This window comes from Microchirus variegatus, assembly GCF_963457635.1.
Source record: "Microchirus variegatus genome assembly, chromosome: 12".
In the NCBI taxonomy this organism is placed as follows: domain Eukaryota; kingdom Metazoa; phylum Chordata; class Actinopteri; order Pleuronectiformes; family Soleidae; genus Microchirus; species Microchirus variegatus.
Window position 1 is genome coordinate 17,749,393 of NC_139813.1, and position 18,250 is coordinate 17,767,642.

At 41.7% G+C, this 18,250-nt stretch overlaps 1 protein-coding gene across 1 annotated transcript in view; it reads right to left on the bottom strand.

Moving 5' to 3' along the window:
• Positions 1–46: 46 nt before the first annotated feature.
• The window catches only part of mettl24 (methyltransferase like 24), a 34,239-nt gene continuing 16,035 nt past the window's right edge, over positions 47–18,250 (bottom strand). The window contains exons 2-5 of the mRNA XM_083898285.1: positions 15,698–15,796; positions 11,891–12,027; positions 4,519–4,744; positions 47–871 (exon numbers count right to left, since the gene is read on the bottom strand). Coding sequence (XP_083754411.1) covers positions 554–871; positions 4,519–4,744; positions 11,891–12,027; positions 15,698–15,796 — 780 coding nt within the window. The 3' untranslated portion in view covers positions 47–553. The remainder of the gene's footprint in view (positions 872–4,518; positions 4,745–11,890; positions 12,028–15,697; positions 15,797–18,250) is intronic.

Genomic DNA, 18,250 nt, shown 5'->3' on the forward strand with positions numbered 1-18,250 from the left:
TCTTTGAATGGAGAATTATTCTTCTATTAGAAATGGTTCTGTACCTTCTTAACGAGTTCCTCTAAAGAAAAATATCCATTCATCATATAGAGGAGATCAGACATCCCCACCTTCATTTTAATTTTGTGACATTTTCTGTTCTATTTTCCAGGCTGTGGCTCTGTGTAGAATAGTACAATCTGGAAAGATCTTCTATCACGCCGTAGAAGAAGTCCAGATAGTCCAGATCACAGTGATGTGGGGTGAGTGTGACTCAGCGGCTGACCTGCAGCCAACAACACAGCCACTGTGAGGTAGAACACAGAGAGGTCCTCTGGAGGCAATTTACTCTGCCTCTTCTGTATGAGTGAGGTCATTACAGGCCGCGAGCGTGGGAGGATAAATCGGCAAAAAGGTTTTAGCTTTTACAAAAAGGTCAAGCCATATAAGAAAGTCTACTCTAGTCGAGCCAGAGAGTTTTTCTCTCAATGGACATTCACAAATTTGTCTTCATCGTACAGTGGACGTTCCTGTCCAAGTTCTTCTTTTTTCGCTATTTCGATTTCTGCCTCCCTCAAGGCTTCCACTGTGTGTTCACCCAGCTCAAAGTGTAAGAGCTGCTGGCGTTGAGGATGTTCTTATGCAGGAACAGGTGCGGTTTGGCTCGGTCGCTGTGCACGTGGAAGAGGCGGAAGTTGGCGCGCTCCAGCTCTCTGAGCAGACTGAACCAGTACCGCACCACGGAGGGGTCGTCGCCGCCCACCTCGAAGCCGGCCCAGTGCAGGTGAAGCTCCAGCAGCATCTGACCCACCGAGTCCAGAACTCCCTCCAGAATCAGGTTTTCCAAAATCTTCCACTCTGCACTCTCCATATCTGCCTTCAGTACATCCACCTGTGTAAAGGAATAAGAAAAAAATGCAATATGCATTTGAATTCAATTCAATTTTATTTGTATAGCACCAAATCTCAAGACACTGTACATAGACATCCCAACAATTCACACAATAAGAATGTGAAAAAACTCCCTTTTAACAGAAATCTCTGGCAGAACCAGACTCAAAGATGTGCAGCCATCTGCCTAGACAGGTTGGGGTGAAATAAAAAAATGGGGGACAGACAGGACAAACGGGAGATGAGGTAGAGACAGAAGAAAGTGACCAGGAGCAGATATACAACAGTTGTGTCGAGTTATAAGTTTATACAGGATCGTTGGAATCTGATAATAATGGTGATGACGTATATGATGATAATAATAATAGTAGACTCCACTAGATCTGGATCCTGCAACCTTTATACTTTTATTTCCCTCTTCTTCTTGCTCAAGTAATGATTCCGTTATTGCGCTGGAGTGACACTTAAGTGCGGAGTTACTGAACGAAATGGATGAGAATGTCTAAGTGAAGCTTGGCCTTTTGTTCTTGCTTTAGCAGTTTTAATGATGGATTGAGCCGGAAGAGCAAATGTTTCATAAGATGAATGTTAATCGCACCCCGAGGTCAAATTCATTTAAGGACACTCATGCATGGCCATCATTTATCACACGTTCCTCTGGATCTCTGGAAAATTTGTCTCGAGTCGACGGGATTGCTTAAAGACACAAGTGCTTTTATTCAGCTAGTTCATAACGTAGCGACTAAATCGGTCGTTGTACAACCTGAATAAAGTGACATGACAGGGTTTATCAGGAAAATCGAGGGTTTTATAACGGGACTAGAGCTGCAACTAACCATTATTTTCATAATCGAGTAATCGTTTGGTGCATAAAATGTCATGTCAATGTGAAATAATGAGGTTGGTCTTGTTTTGTCCACAGTCCAAAAATGACTCAGTCTTAATGATTTCTTTGTTATATGCAGCAAAGAAACCAGAAAATATTCACTTTCAAGTAGCTGAGAAATCCAAAAAAACTTGTCTCAATTCCATAAAAACACTCAAATCGATTATCAAAATAGTTAGCTCTGTCTTTAGGAACGACTGAGCTACACATGGAGAAACAAACTGTTATCTTCATCCTTTGGGTCTACATTTTAAGCTGAAAAAGTTCAGCACAGATACTAAGAAGAAATTCTGCTCCAATTCATGCCCGTGGTGGTGCTGGTGCTGGTGCTGCTCAATTCCCAGGTGTCATTAGTGCAACAGAGCAAGTCTCAGAAACTCAAAAAAAGAAAAAGTCTTATCTGTGGAGAACAAGTTCAGATTGTGTCCTCTGTCCTCCCCGTGGGCCTCCAAACTCCCACAAGCAGAGACATGTTTCTTAATTGGACAGAAACCTTTTTTTAATGGAAAATAATGTGGCATCATCAGGAAGTGATGCGTTCACTGCTCTCTCAGGAGAGACATGTGCGTCATACTTGTCAAATGTACATCTTCTTCCTTTTTTCTTTTTTTTTTTTTCGTTCACACAGCTTCATTTTGTCTGGGCAGTGTAAGGTCTCTTCAATTTTTCAGTGAATTTGATATAAATTGCCTTTTCTGTCTCCGTGGTCCCACAGATCCAACAATATCAAGCCTCGCTGCAGGAAACTGGCAGGACTCCTCGTCTGGCTTCAGCGAAGTCCGTGTGATGTCGGGTTTATTTGGAGAGACGGCGATGCTACGCAGCTGAGCAGAGTTAGCGGGCGCTTAGTGATCCTCCATGTTGGAGGGAATAGTTTCCTTTTGTGTTGCCTTGACATTTCATCACAAACAAAGCTAATGTGGGGCAAAATACTACAATGTACCAAAAGATCTTGGCACTCTTGATTTATGTTAACTTTAACTATGTTTGCTCCCACACTCATGTCCCTCATATCTTACTAACCTCAACTCTGCTTTTTTGATCTACAGCACTTGCTTTTTGACTATTTTGACTAGAAACTGGATGGGTGGTTGGAGAGACCAAAGTGGAAGACGTGATGTTACATTTAATGGATAAAGCATCATGGGTAATTTCATCTTCCACTTTGTTTAGAAAAAAAAGTTGTATTTTTTTTTTTTGCGTTATGTCTACGACGTTGTCTGCATAACAACTTCACAAAGGGTAAGTATGTACTGTCGTTGTTATAGTGTAATAAAAACAACTATCTATCAGATCACGTGTTCTGCAGTACTGGAGCCGATCGTCCTCATGTGAATAAAACATGTGAGTAAGAAAAGACTTGTCTCGCAACGGGACTTCCTGTCCACTGCTGACAAATTGATGCGAGACTACTGCGAACAGCTCTTTTATGCCCATAGGACAAATATATTGTAAGACAGTAAGAGAACAAAATACACTTTGTAATTTCTGGACAGCGAGCTCAGTATTAGGTCACCACGGCTCATGGGGACAAATCGCAATTTGCACATGCTTCTGTGAGCGTGTGTCGTCAGAATTGGACACACCCTGGCTTTGTTAATTGAAACGTGTTTATCTCGTAAAAACACACAAAAGAGGACTTTTAATGTCTGCTGTGTGTTTTCCTTCACTGTCACAGCAACACATTTAGTTCAGCCCGAACACTGCTACACTGATATCGTTTTACTGCCCCGATTCCCACACGATCAGTGGCTCCAATATGCCGTCCCTTCAAATTAATGAGATATGACTCTGCTGCTACCCGACATTTGTCCCTGTGGTGTCGGTGTCTGCTGTCTCAGCTGGTCGTCGCCGCAGCCGCCGCTCTGCCCGATGGATGAGTCATTGTTGTAGTTATTAACCAAAACCCAAGATAAGAATCAGTGCAGCGTGCACAAATGAATATTTCAACCTTTGCATTAGTCTGATTCTCTTGACTGATACTTTTTTCTTGTCTCAGAGACTGCGTATGATTCTGATTCTGCTGCTGATGCTGATGTCGATGATGATGATGATGCTGATGCTGATGCTGCGGCTGCTGCTCTGGCACATTGTGTGCTCTCATTAAAACCTCATTACCAGGATGTGTGTGTGTGGTATATAAATCAGGTGAGCCCTATATGATAAGTACACACTATTAGCATTAGTTAAGCATTAATACATATTAAATTCATCATTTATAGCGCATGAATACTCATTAGTATGTAGTTTATAAACACAGTTATAAATGTTTTGTTTGTATAAATGCTGTTTTTGCTCTTTTGTCTCTGTGTCTTTTACTTGACATCACTGAAGATGAGGATCACCCCTCAAGTATAAAACTAGTTCTTGTATTTCATCACCTTTATATCCATATATATTTATTATATACAGCATATGCAAAAGTCGGATGTAAATGTAGTCTGGCTCATTATTTTTTTAATTAGCTTTTCATCTCATGAGAACATATTGTACTGTAGCTTTCATTATTTGTCTTTTTATTCCTCAACAGCCATTTAAACTGGATCTATAAGCGTGTGTGTGCGTTTGTAATTATGCATGATATCACTGCATGTGCATATAATTGATCTTATATGCAGTTTCCTATCTGATTAAACTCTGCAGGCCTATAAAGAGCATTCAAAATAATTATATATATATGTGTGTTTATTGACCTGTATGAAAATTAACTTTTCACAATAGTGGCATAACGTCCGCGTTGTTCTTCTTCCATTAACTCTTACCTGTCTGTGTCCAAAGTCGTTGAGGATGGTGGCCAGCTTCTTCGTGTTGGCGTACGGACGCTGGGCTGCGACCGCCGGGTTTGGATCCCTCCAGTCGACGGAGAGCCGGTGGAGCCACATTTCGTCCTGCTGCAGGTGAGGCTGCTTCAGGCTGGGATCGAAGCAGTGGACCTCACACCCCGACCTGGCCAAGGACTGCTCCAGTGAACGGTCCTCTGCCCCCAACCTGCAGCCCAGACAGGACAATCATCAGGTTTGAAGGAGAGTGAATTAGTAAACTTTATCGGTTAAGTAACTTAAATGTTATTATATTCCATTTCCTGCAAGTTTTATTGGCACACTTTTAAATAAATGACACGCACCTTACACCCAACATAGTGAAGTTTAAATTCACCACCTGTATAAAAACATGAAGAGCTTTTTATTGAATGTATGACTGCAGCTTTACAGCACTGCCACATTCAATGAAGGACACAGTACAAAAGGATCGGCTGCGTTTCACTGAAAGGAGTGGGTTGGAGGTCAGGGGAAATCTCATTCACATAAAACCACCCTCTCTCTCTCTCTCTCTCCCTTGAAGTGATCATATCATTAATACCACAGGAAATTGGCTATTGGCTCCTTGTTTATATTCCGAGGCAAAATGAGCGATATTTATCAATGCTTTTGTGATGTGATGCGACTTAAAACACTGCATTAGAGCAAATTCTTAGAATAAAATGTCACCGACAAATAACATATCAAACACAGGGTGTTCGCGGGGTCTTAAAAAGTATAAAAAGTTGATAAATCAATTTTGGGAAAATGAAGGCCCTTTAAAAAAGTATTAAAAAGTCTTAATCTGAATTTCATGAGGTATTAAACGTTGTCCATAGAGTTTGACTGCAAAAAGTATGCATGACTGTATTAATTTTCCTCCCTCCAAAATTGACTTCTTTAGTCAAAGTGTTACTTGTTCTTTATTTAAATAAACCTAGCCTTTGGACTAATTTATTCTTTTGAGCTTTGTTCCTTTCCAGCTTATGGGTTCCTTTGTATGGTTGTGCTCTATAGATTTAATTGCAAACTAAAACAGTTTTGTAATTTAAATAATATTTAACTTGCAAAACACGTCATCATCTCAGACATAACTACTGTGTCTGTTCCTCAAGGTGTCCACTTAACCTCATGTCCTGCTCTCTTTCGGCAACTAAATAATTCATCCGTTTGTTGTTTATGAACTCTGGAGAAAGTTTGCGACGATGAAGTCTGCTAACGTTTATGCCACTGCGTTAGAGATGTGTGAGAGTTTGAGATCTGTGTCGGCCTTTGTCTTTGTTTCTGTGAAGTACAGCCAGTATTTAGTTCTTCTGCGTTTTTTCCTTGTCCATCTTCACTCAACTGTGAACACACACAGCTCCTCAGCAGGAATCGATTCACAGCGATCAAACAACCCTAATTCAAATACAAAGTATGTGGTTTTAAGACCCACAATACTGTGATTTGAAGCATGTAGTGGCTTCTTCGAAACTTCAACTTGCACAATTAAAAAAAAAAAAGAAAATCGCTAATTTTCTTTGTTTACTCGGTTTGCGCTGTGCCCTCTTAAAATATTTTGAGAAGGTCTTCTTCATCTTAACCTGCCAAAAAATAAATTATCCAAAAATACTAAGAGACAATAATAAGCTTGAGATGTTGTTGAGATACAGTATATCTTGTTTCTGTCTGCCTCTTACTTGATGTTTCTTTTTCCTTTTTCCACTGCTCTGCTTCTCCCCTGTGAGATATGATGTGTCTAAATCACCTGTCAAGCCCAAACCTCACTTTCCCTCACTCCTTCCATCTCTGCTGCTGTTCTTTACCCCCTCGTCCTCCTTATTCTTTTCTTCCTCGTTATCAGTCACCGGCTCCCTGCCGATCCCCCTGCGTCTTGTTTGTGCTGCAGCTGCTGTGTTTTCGGTAATTGTGGGAAAGAGAGAGAGAGAAAGGGGGGGGGGCTGTATTTCACAGTTCATGTCTTTCACAGATTGGGCACCAGGTCCCCAAATGCATTCCCTCTACCAGGGAGATGGGAAAGCTAATGTAAGCACTACAGGCTGGATTGAGATGTGACTACTTGATGTCTCTCTCTGTTTTTGCTGTACTAAAAATGACACAGGGAGATTCCCATTCTCTGGTGAGGTGTTTTTTTCTGCAGTGACAATTAATATGAGCGAGTTCAGAGATTACTCATACATGCTTGGGGCTCGGGGAGGGAGAGTCACGGTACATCAGAGTCTCTTCTGGACGACCGTGCTGACAGAGGAGGGTCCCTGCACCGTGCTGCAGTATCCTCTCTCTCTGGAGAGTGTTGTAAATCTGAGCTTTGAACGCTCTCGTCCTTGCACTCAACTGTTATGTCAACAGCGCGTCTGGATGTTGTGAACATTTGAGAATGAGAGCGGCTAACAAACGTTGGGTGGGCTCGCGCGCACTTATTTCGTTGACCACATTTTCCTTTCGGTCTGATTCTGCAGCAACATCTTGTCTTATTTAAAATCCCTCATAGTGTTTTCAAAAACTAACTTTTTCTTCTCTACTCTTTACAAACACCCTTGTATTGCGTCGGGCCGTCGCATGATGAAAGAGCGCCGAAGCGCAGGTACGCCTTTATTCCCTCGCTGTGCTTTAGCCTATTTAAGTGCTCTAAATTTGAACAGCCGCAGCATGGCCTCCAGCAAGGAAAGTTTTCATGAATGGACCTGGTTCAAACCGGAGGAACAAAACTCGGCTCTGCACTCGCTGCGGTGAGATAAGGCTGAACCTCAGACTCCTACAGTGACGCTTGTGGGGGCGAAAAAGTTATTTGTTGAGGGGTTATTATTATTATTATTTCTTTTTTTGTACTCCAGTGATATCTGAGAGCATAACAAATTACAGACATCCCAGTCTCACTTGTTCAGACTTTTTAATTTCAGACACTTTTATCTGCAGAGGAGCCATAGTAATAATATTAATAATATTCATTATCTCTCAGTTGCACTCTCTGTGAGTCTTCCCGATGAGCTATAACATGCACAATAAACCCTTTTTGATCTTGTTCAGGATATATAGTGTCACACATGACAGATGTGCACCCGTTTTTGTGATACTTGTTCAAATGAAGAATGAACTTAAAATCATTTTGATGCTGCTGTGTTGTTTTTTTCAGGTGTAGGGCTTTTATTTCCTTTGAAGGAAGTGACTTTGACATCAACTTTTTTGTCTATTTTATTTCTTTTTTTCGATCCCAGCTTCCTCTGTTGTTGTGTCACTGAGGCACGTATCTCAGATCCACTGTCTGATGATCAAATAACACATTTATCTCTGGAAATTAGTATAAAAACATATATTTTTTTGGGGTGAAGTGACCCCTTTAAGGCCCAACATCTTAGAATCAGGGACATCTAATGGTAAGACTGCAGAATGAAAAACAGGGGAATCATCCGCTCACCCCTCCCTTTCTTGTTTACTCTGTTTTACTGTTAAAAATCAATGTATGTATTGATTTTACGTATTATTCTTTGCATGTGTAGTAAACTCAATGTGAAACGCATGCTATTAATGGTTCGTCTATTCAGGAGAAGACGTACAAACATACGCGTACATATAAAAGGCTTTTTCCAAGGCTAAGACATGCAATCAATTTTTATTTATTTTACAGCAATTATACACATGTACAAACATAGTTAAGACTTATTTCTGCCATTACTTAATGTTGCACACTATCGTCAACAACAAAAATCTAATTATACTTTTTACTTGTTATAGCTACATAAAGCTACTTTAAAGGAATTAAACACCTTCTTTTTAAAGAAGTTGCTCAATAATATGATCGTCTATCTTCTAGAAAAGCGGGATTCTTGGATACATATTTTATTCCTTTTTAATTTAACTGTGACTGACTTTTGCCACCAGCTTCTCTTTGAATATTGTTGCTTCTGATGAGAGCCCAGCATGCTTTTCATCGCTTATACCTTTGACTGGCCAGAATGAATGTGCGCCGTTTATAGCAATGCATGACTCATCATCGTCATCACCAACATCCCCATACATGGCTGAGCAAATAAGAAAGAGCATAATGTATTTTTGCGATCAGAAAGGACAGGCTGACACAATGACGGGAGGAAGATGGAAGAAGGTGAGAGGAGGACGTTTGAGTAGGAGAAGTAAACGGTGGATAATCGGTCATTCATGTGGAAAAAAAACCTCCCAAAAAAAAAAACAACCCTGACACAGTGCACCTCTCACCCACACCATGTGATAGACCAATCAGAGAGCAGCTCCTCATCCTGCCCAGGCACATCTGTCTGTGGCTCGTTAAACAGCTCGGTATCCAACGTACACACATTGACAAAAACACACGACACCGTGCACGCGCATGCTGCATGTTCAAGTGCACGTGCATTCACAGTCATGTAGGACATTTGAGTTAAAGACAGTATTAGAGAATGTGAAGCTGTGGACAGTTTAGGGTTGACTGAGTCTCTTGTAAAGCAACGCAGAACTTTCATGAGAAGAAGAAACAGCATACCAGCATAGATTAAAGCCTCTCTCTGTGAGTGTGTGTGTGTGTGTGTGTGTGTGTGTGTGATGAATGTAGGTCAAACAGGGGACACAGGGAAGTAATCACTCGCCTTATCTGGAAGAGAGAAACATTGGGGCAGTTTGACTTGACTAACTGTTACACTTGGCTCTGAGCATATTTCTTCTGTTACTGCATGGGAAACTTTTTGTTCTTTATAGAAGGGTAGAAAATAATAATTTTAAAAAAATCCCTGCTGTGGGGTATATGTAGAAGGAAGAGTGGCAAGTTGTGTGTTGTTGTGTGTGAGTTGACTAAAACTTACACTACCGTTCAAAAGTTTGGGGTCACGATACAATTTGTTTGTGTTTTCCATTAAAACTCGCACTTTTATTCATCGAAAGAGTTGCAAAATGAATAGAAAATATAGTAGCGATTGGCGCGTTAGCACGATATCGGCGGTTAGCGGCGTCAACGTTAACGCATTTCCATGACGACTGACCGGAAAAAGACGCATGTGACGTCAGAAATTAGTCTCTAAAGTATCGCTAAACTTTAAAAACAGAGGCACACATACGCCGTACACAGGTACGCTGGTTATTTGAAGCGCTGCTCTTTTCGTTTAATAAACAGACTGCTCCAGTTCAACTGTAGGAGCGCTAACGGCGCTAATGGAGCTAATGCAGCAAACGGAGCTAACTGGTAAACGGTTCCTGGACTCCGGTGTCGCGGCACGTAAACATGACTTCACATGCTTCTTTTTCCGGTCAGTCGTCATGGAAACACGTCATGCGTTAACGGGCGTTAACCTAGTGCCCAGCACTAAAATATAGTCAAGACATTGGCGAAAAATAATAATAATTTAGCCCTTCAAACGTTGCTTTCATCAAAGAACCAGCAAAACTGTTTTCATCTGTGCTAACATCATTGGTTTTCAAGGGTTTTCTAATCATCCAATAACCTTCTTACGCGATTAGCAAACACCATTAGAACACTGGAGAGATGGTTGCTGTAAATGGGCCTCTATACACCTATGTACATATTCCATTAAAAACCAGACATTTGCAGCTAGAATAGTCGTTTACCACATTAACAATGTAATTCTGATTATTTAATGTTATATTCATTGAAATTAAGTGCTTTTCCTTGGAAAATAAGGACGTTTCTAAGTGACCTCAAACTTTTGAATGGTAGGGGTGCATTAAAAGCCCCTTTCATACAAATTTCAGGCGCAATTTTCCGATATTTCAAGGACATTTTTCCCCTGAGCTCCTGTTCATGTCTGACTCTTGCGTCATTGGATTTCATTTTTTAAGAGTTAAGGCGTTTCGGGGGGCTGAATTCCTCCCAGAGGGATTTATTGTACCTATCAGATAGATAGGAGGGGCGAAAAAATGGTAATGCAGCTTTCACATAGTTGAAAAATCAGAGCTCTGTCACATTTTCTAAACCTGATATTCAGGTCAAAAAATGTTAAAAGTATTTGCATAAATCTCAGCGCTGACTCATAATAACCTTTTCTTTTTTTGAGAGCATGTCCGTGTAGGTTGTCTGCATGAGCGACTTTTTATCACTCAGCCAGAGGATATCAGATATAGTTCCCTGCAATCTGTGGGTTTGACCTCTGACATCTTCTCCGTAGGGAGACAGAAACAGCAGTAACACTGTGTCCCCTCTCCTCCTCCTCCTCCCACATCACTATCTGCACCCTGACTGCCTGTATGCCAGCACACCTGTGCTGTCTCTCAACAGCCAAATTAATAAGCCCCCCCCCCCCTTCGCTTCTGCAGTCAAATCCCGTCAGACCTTTGCAGCGCCTCAGCGCAGCAGAGACCCAGCAGGGCAGGATTCAGCTGATCCACGACACAAAGCCAACTCGCTCTCTATAAGCTGAAGATGCTCAAATGCCTCGGTGGTCGGTGTGTGATATGGTTTTAGATTGTTAATGAAGGGGGAGCAGAAGTGGAGTTTGAGGTTCCACGTGAGGCTCTGGAAGGAAGGATCTTATCTTTCAGTACAGCGGTGCACAGAAGCAGCCTTAGGATGGTCATTTTGTGTTGATGGCCAAAATGTGTTGGCATGGTTTTACTGTTGATATGACGCAAAAATATGAAAGGCTTTCTAAGTTATCTCCATCTTGAGGGTATCAGATGTTTGAGGTTGAGCATGGCCCGATGGTGTGCATCCTTGATATTCACATTTTTTGCAGTAATTTTAATTTTCACGGATTTATCATGCTGCACTTTCGCCGATTTATCACGCTACAGCAGGCAGGCAGCGGCTCATCAGCAGCGGCTGTGTTGTCTGGAGCTGGGAGGTGGGAGGGAAAAGGTTGTCCTCACGATGGGTGAGACATTTTCACACGGTTCACCGCAGAACATGGCGTTATATGGAAACGACGAGGTGTCCATTCACCAATACGCGAGCACATATTTATTTAGCATTAGCATGCTACTGCTCTGCGGCTAACTTGGCGAACCTGTTTCCAAAGGTAAGCTAGCGAGGCTTCGATTAGCATTAGCGTAGTCTGGCTGAGGGGCCTGACAGTCACAACAGTCAAACAGCTAGCTACGCTAATGCTAATCGAAAATGAAAACATTTGCATTGTGTCTAATGAGGGGGTCGTACCTATGTTCCCCATAGGTACGACCCCTCTAATGAGGTTGCACAGTGTTTGTATTATGTTCGCCTTTACTTTCCTTATCATGCATTACCATAACTGAAAAATCTTATTCAGCTCCCACTATAGGAATACATACTTCCTACGGGCACTGCACGATTCTTAACTAATGACAACAAATAATGTTAAATCTAAGTGCAAAAAGTGAGTGTTTGTGTGTCTGTACAAACCCAAAAGAGTAGACCCTGCAGTGTTTGCTCTGTATCCTGTGCCTCAGGCTGTACTTGGGGTCCAGACAAACAGCCCACGGGCCTGTGGTGGTCTCCTCTCGAGCGGTTCCCTCCCCACCCAGCGACGAACACGGCACCTACGAAAGGCACATGAAAACATTCACATTTCTATTTATTTTTTTTATTTCTAAATAACAAGGAGATAAATGTCTCGCCAAAGCTCTCTGGGCTCAAAATGGGGCTCCGTGCTTTAGAAATGCGATATACAACCTTAACCAATTGTATAAATGGATGAGTTTGCACTGAGGGAATTAGTTTGTATTGATTTTTCTACCACACAATCCACACAGTACACAATACTTTTTCTTTGCTGGAATTTAAAAAAGGAAAATGAAAGGTGATTGTTTGAACCGTGTGGTGTGTGTGTGTATGCAGTGAGCAGTGAAGGACACAAACGTGGATTGTGACCTTCTAAGGCCACAATGACATCAGTTGCGATCATTAAATGAAATGAAATCTTGGACCTTATGCTTCATATCTCATCATTATCATTATCAGTAGATTAAAAAAACCTTTGTGTTCTTGAATGGTCAATTCTTCAGCTCGGTAGTCCGTCTTTACGAGGACTTGTCTTTCGTATCCTCGTGTAAACTTGTTCAAGTGTCTCCAAGAAATGAAAAGTGAAGGCTTGCTCTGATGTTTTCTCAGTTTTGTGTTGCTTTCTCAAACACCTTTTCATGCAGATTATATAATTATTCAGCGTCTTTAGAGATAATGCGAATGATTATTCAAAGCATGTACCAGCACACCATTCAAGGATAATCGCCATATGTGTGTGTTTTACGGCTGTATGGGGAATAAAGACGATTCGAGTTTGAGGAACAATGAGCTCGGCTGTATCCAAAACCTCTTATTAAATAAAAACGTCTGAGAATTCACTCAAGATGTTTCCTTCGTTATGAAACTTCATTTTCATGTAAAAAAAAAAAAACCAAGAACAACATATATTTAAAGAAGAAGAAGAAGTGTCTAGTATACTGCTCGTGTGGGGGGTGCAGTGGTGTACTTGATATGAATCATGCTTCATTATTCCCATCATTGTTAATTTGTTCCGGCTGAAAACATTCAGCAGCACACACTGTGCTTTCAATGCCAAAGAAAACACCCTTGAATTTTTTTTTTTTTTTTGCTACTTTTCTGGTGCAGACACTTCAGTGTCACCGCACTCACCGACAAAAACCTGCAAAGCTTGACCTCAAACGATGTTTTCATCCCAATGAATGAAGGCCTAATGAGAAGAGAAGAGAAAACTGGCGACACATTTAAAGATCGTGATTTAAAGTAGCCATAAAAGACTGGCAGTAAATCTTCTATATTGTATGTTATTACAGAACAATATACTGAATTACGTTGTTGTGTTTTTCTTGATGCAGCACCATTCTGGGCTGCAGGAAATCTTCTCTCCATCTTCTCTATGTGTTGGTGCATGAACGGTGCATACAAGACACACCGGCTCCTATTGATTGGACAGTTGTGAGCAGACTGTCTCTCTCTCTCTCTGGCTCCACCAGCACCGTGTCACTCAGCATTACAGCTGATGATGCTGCCGTGTATTGCCCCCATCGACTTCCTTCCACCCGCGCCTGTCACTATCTATGATGGACAGTTCTCTTCAACAGCTTCCCACAAGTACACACTTTTACACACACATGCATGCACACACTCGTCAGAGACAGTCTCTTTCTGTCTGTCTGTGTTCCTGTCCCTGTTCCTTCCTTCCACACACACACAGATGTGGCTGCACAAACCGTACAGTACTACAGCTAATTCATTACAGGCTGCTTATTCACTCTTCGCTCCGATTATGCCGTGTGAGGGTGGGAAAAAGATACTCTACCGTTCAAAAGTTTGGGGTCACTTAGAAATGTCCTTATTTTTTGAAGGAAAATCACTTTTTTCCCCAATGAATATAACATTAAATGAATCAGAAATACACTCTATACATTGTTAATGTGGTAAACGACTATTCTAGCTGCAAACGTCTGGTTGACTCAAAAGGTCGCGGACGGATTTGGATGAAATTTTCAGGAAATGTCCGCAATGGGACCAGGAACAAGTGATTCAATTTTGGGCCGTGATCCGTAGATGCCGCGCGATGGCAGGGTGTGTTTTGTAGGCACTGAGCTGCCTTGGCGGAGGTCTGCGCTCTCGGAGTGCGTTTCTAGTTTTTAATGGAATATGTACATAGGTGTATAGAGGCCCATTTCCAGCAACCAGCTCTCCAGTGTTCTAATGGTACATTGTGTTTGCTAATCCTGTAAGAAGGCTATTGGATGATTAGAAAACCCTTGAAAACCTTTGTGCAATGATGTTAGCACAGCTGAAAACTGTTTTGCTAGTTCTTTGACAAAAGGGCAAATTTTATTATTTCTAATCTCATCAATGTCTTGACTATATTTTCTATTCATTTTGGAACTCTTTTGATGAATAAAAGTGTGACTTTTAATGGAAAACAAAACTCGCTGACCCAAACTTTTGTGCGGTAGTGTACGTTTCTTATTTATCCCCGATTTCACAACAATAAAAACCAGAGCTCGCGTAACTCAAATGTTGTCCATCTGTGTTTCAGACAGCGGGGATGAAATAAAACTTTGCATTGCCTTCAACAAAGAAAAATGTTCCCCCCATAACCGCCGCAACGGTGAGATTATGATACAGAATATCTTAATCGATTTACAGTAATTTAATGCTGCGATGGCCCAACAAACAGACCATAACGTCTCATTGATTAAGTATAAAGACAGCGGCTGGGAGTTCCATCTGTGCGGTAATCGATACAGTAATGAATTATGTGTGCGCCGTCGAACACAGCCAATATTGTAATACTATGGCCGAGCTGAATGCGAACAGTGTATCTCGGTCGCATGGGCTGACAAATACAGATTCAGATTCAGTACGAGATGCATAACAAAGACCTGTCTAAATAACGCACACGCCCCCGACCTTCAGCGCAAGCAACAACCACTCCACTCATCTGTCGTCAAGCCGCTCGCCGCCTTATTTATGGCTAATATCAAGTCGGAGCAGTAAAAGTCAAATGGAAATTTAAGATGTTGTGTTCCCAGATGGAACGCAGACCTGTAGAGTCATGGACACATAAAAGCGCGCACACAAAAAGTCAAGTTTTGTTCTCCTCAAGCAATCCTCTGTAATGTTAGAAGAAAGGCCGACAAGGTTTTATTTTCTTTGCAAAGAAAAGGTCAATCTACACAGGAGTAGCTGGAGAAAGACCCAGAGCAAAGTGAGCCCTCCACATTTATACCTGAGCAACTCCCCTTTTGCATTCCTCCAATAGACAAAGTGTCTGCCTTTCCAGGCCGTGTTTTCACACCTCTTTGTCTACTGCAGGTATCGGGGAGCCGACTCCCTGCGGATGTTGTAGGAAGGTGCAAGTTCAGGCTAGACATCCTAATTACACAATATACAATACACAATACACAAAAGAACCTGGTATTCTGTGTTGGGAAAAGGGTGATGGGCAGTTGTAGCTCTGAGACCAAGAAATTGAATTTACCATTACAGTGGCTTAGATTTGGTTACACTGCCATTTAAAGATAATAATTGTTACAATGATAATTCAATTATGACAAACCAGCGCTTTTGTATGTAATGTTTACTGTTAAATACAAGGTCTGGGTATTTTGGACACCCCTGCTATATTCCAGAATATACTAGTGTAGACAAGTAAACAACGTGTAAAGGTCACTATTTTTCCTATAAAGACGTTCAAAAATGATTGTGACTCACCTGCGGTGTTGTGATGTAGCCGAGGAACCGTTTGGCTTCTTCTTCCAGAGAATGACTGTCGCTGGCCCACGGCTCCAGGTCTATGTGCCACCGAGGAGTCTGCCATCACACACACACACACACACACATACACAGGAGAAGAAGGTAAATTGACAATTAACATAGATCAAAGTAGGTCACTGGAAAACAACCAAAAAAAAAAAACATCCAGTGCTAGGACGACAACAAAGAGAGCGTTCTTCTTTCAGGTATTATAACCCACTTGTGCAAAGCTATTGATGGAACTGGGTCACGTTGTTCTCAGTGGAGAGTTTCCACACGTGTGCATTAGTGACAAATAAACAGCTAAAGTTCATTGCCATTGTTATTTTTAGGCTGCTTTGCAGTCTTATATATACGTGCATTTTACACAAGGTTTACAGGTTTAGAAATGTCCAGCTGTGGAAAAACCTAAAGACTCTAAGATTAGCTCAGTGCTGCAAAGCCTGGTGAAATGCTGCTGCTGCTGCTGCTGCTGCTGTTGTGTGATTACATTCCTGAGACCTGGCAGAGCTCTACTGTACCGCCTGCTTCATTTCAGCAGGAATGTGTCTGTTTATGGTTAAGAGGACGGGCAGTGAAGATGCGGGGTTGAAATCGGAGACGAGAGGCAAATGTGTGACGATCATTAACAGCCCGAGTTTAAATGATCACGGGTCTGTTCATGATCGGCTGTGGGAGTCCATTGGTTTGATGCTGCGGGCTCATCTGCTGACAGAAAGCAGGTCTGTTTAGGAAAATAACCTCGCGTTGGAAGGACTCGTCGTGTTTTCCGTGCCCTTTTCCCTCATGTTGACTTCTCCTCAAAGTTCATCTTTGTAATTGCACGCCGCAAACACAAGGGCCTTCACAGTTCAGACACTTCAAATTATTATAATCCGCCCCCCACTCCCCCACTCCAGTTGTGATTTTCACATGAAAGTTCAGGCTGATTATCTGCCTCTGCTGTGAACACGTCGTCCGTCGCTTTCGTTTGTGGGAACGAGGCTGCGAATGATGCACGTTTTTTTACATAGTGTTTATTAGAAACATCACTTTGACACATGTACACGTACAGTGTAAACATGTGCACCACAGCGTTATTTATGACGGCAGCATGCGAGTCGTTATTTTTTCTTCTCTACTGCAGTCAGACTGATCCTGGCTCTGCCAACACATTCTGAAGATTTGGATCCACGCAAAACACTATTTCATTGTTTGGCATTCAGCCTTTAATCGATTCGCAGCGTGTCAAAACAGCTGAATGCTGGTGACGTGCCTCCACTTCTCTCCTCTTTCTCTTCACAGCATCATCCCTCCGTTTCTCTCCATCTTTCCTTTCCTCACCTCTTCCTCTGGCTCTAACACTTCTTCATGTGTTTATCTCTTCCTGCCACCATCTCTCTCTCTCTCTGTGTGTTTGTGTTCGATTGCAACCGTGATGCATGATCGACATAATTAGACTGCAGGACAAATATGATGATGCATGAGTGGGTTTAACACCATAGCTTTTATATTTTTTTTGCAGTTTTTAGCCTGATTTTGACTGTTACACATGCACTTAGGTCAGTTCTTTGGATGTATTTCCAGTTTACACAGTGTATGACAGGAGTGTAGTACTTATTTTAACGTATAAAATTATTTAATGCTATGCTTTTTTATCTCAGCCTCAGCCTTCACATGATGTCTTCTTTTGTAAGATAGTCTGTATTTATAGAGCTTTTCTAGTCTTGAGCACTCAAAGCTGCTTTACACTAAGGTTTTGCCACTCACCGGCATGTAGACTAGCTGAGCTGGGAATCAAACCCACAACCTTCTGCTCAAAAGACAACTCGCTCTATCGCTGTGCTGCACTCTTAGAAATAAAAGTGCTAAGTAGAACCATATAAGGTTCTTCGGCTTGTCCTCATAGGAGAACCCTTTTTGGCTCCAGGTAGAACCTTTTTATAATAGTTCCACCAAGAACCCTTTTGGAGGTTTCCACCAAGAACCCCTTGAAAAACCCTTTCTTCGGGAAAGGGTTTTTCAGAAGCAAATGGTTCCAGGTAGAACCTCAGCCCTTGTAGAAGGACCCTTTTGGAACCCTTATTTCTAAGAGTGTACCATCGCCCACTTCTTCCTTTAAATTTAGAATCGGGTCATCAATGACAGATTTTTTCCCATAGAGCCTAAATTCGGACAGTCCCACAAATAAGACAACAGAAATAACTATTTCCAGTCAAACACTGCTTTAAAACTGCAGTATGTGACTTTTGTTTGAGTTTTTTTTTTAGAGACACAAAGACTCATGTCCTCATGCTGTCTTTTCATCTTATGGCTGGCTGGTGCAGGTCGGGACAGGACTGCTGATCGGTGGGCAGATAATGTCGGGACAACACAGATTTAATGGGAGGTTCCACATGCGCTAAGTGTAGCCGAGCGTAAACAGAGCTGAAGACACACACACACACTAACCCGCCTACATTTGAACTTTACAGGGCTATAGAAGTTAAATTATTAGCTTATTTTGCCAAAGGAGATGCTTTTTTTGCAGTA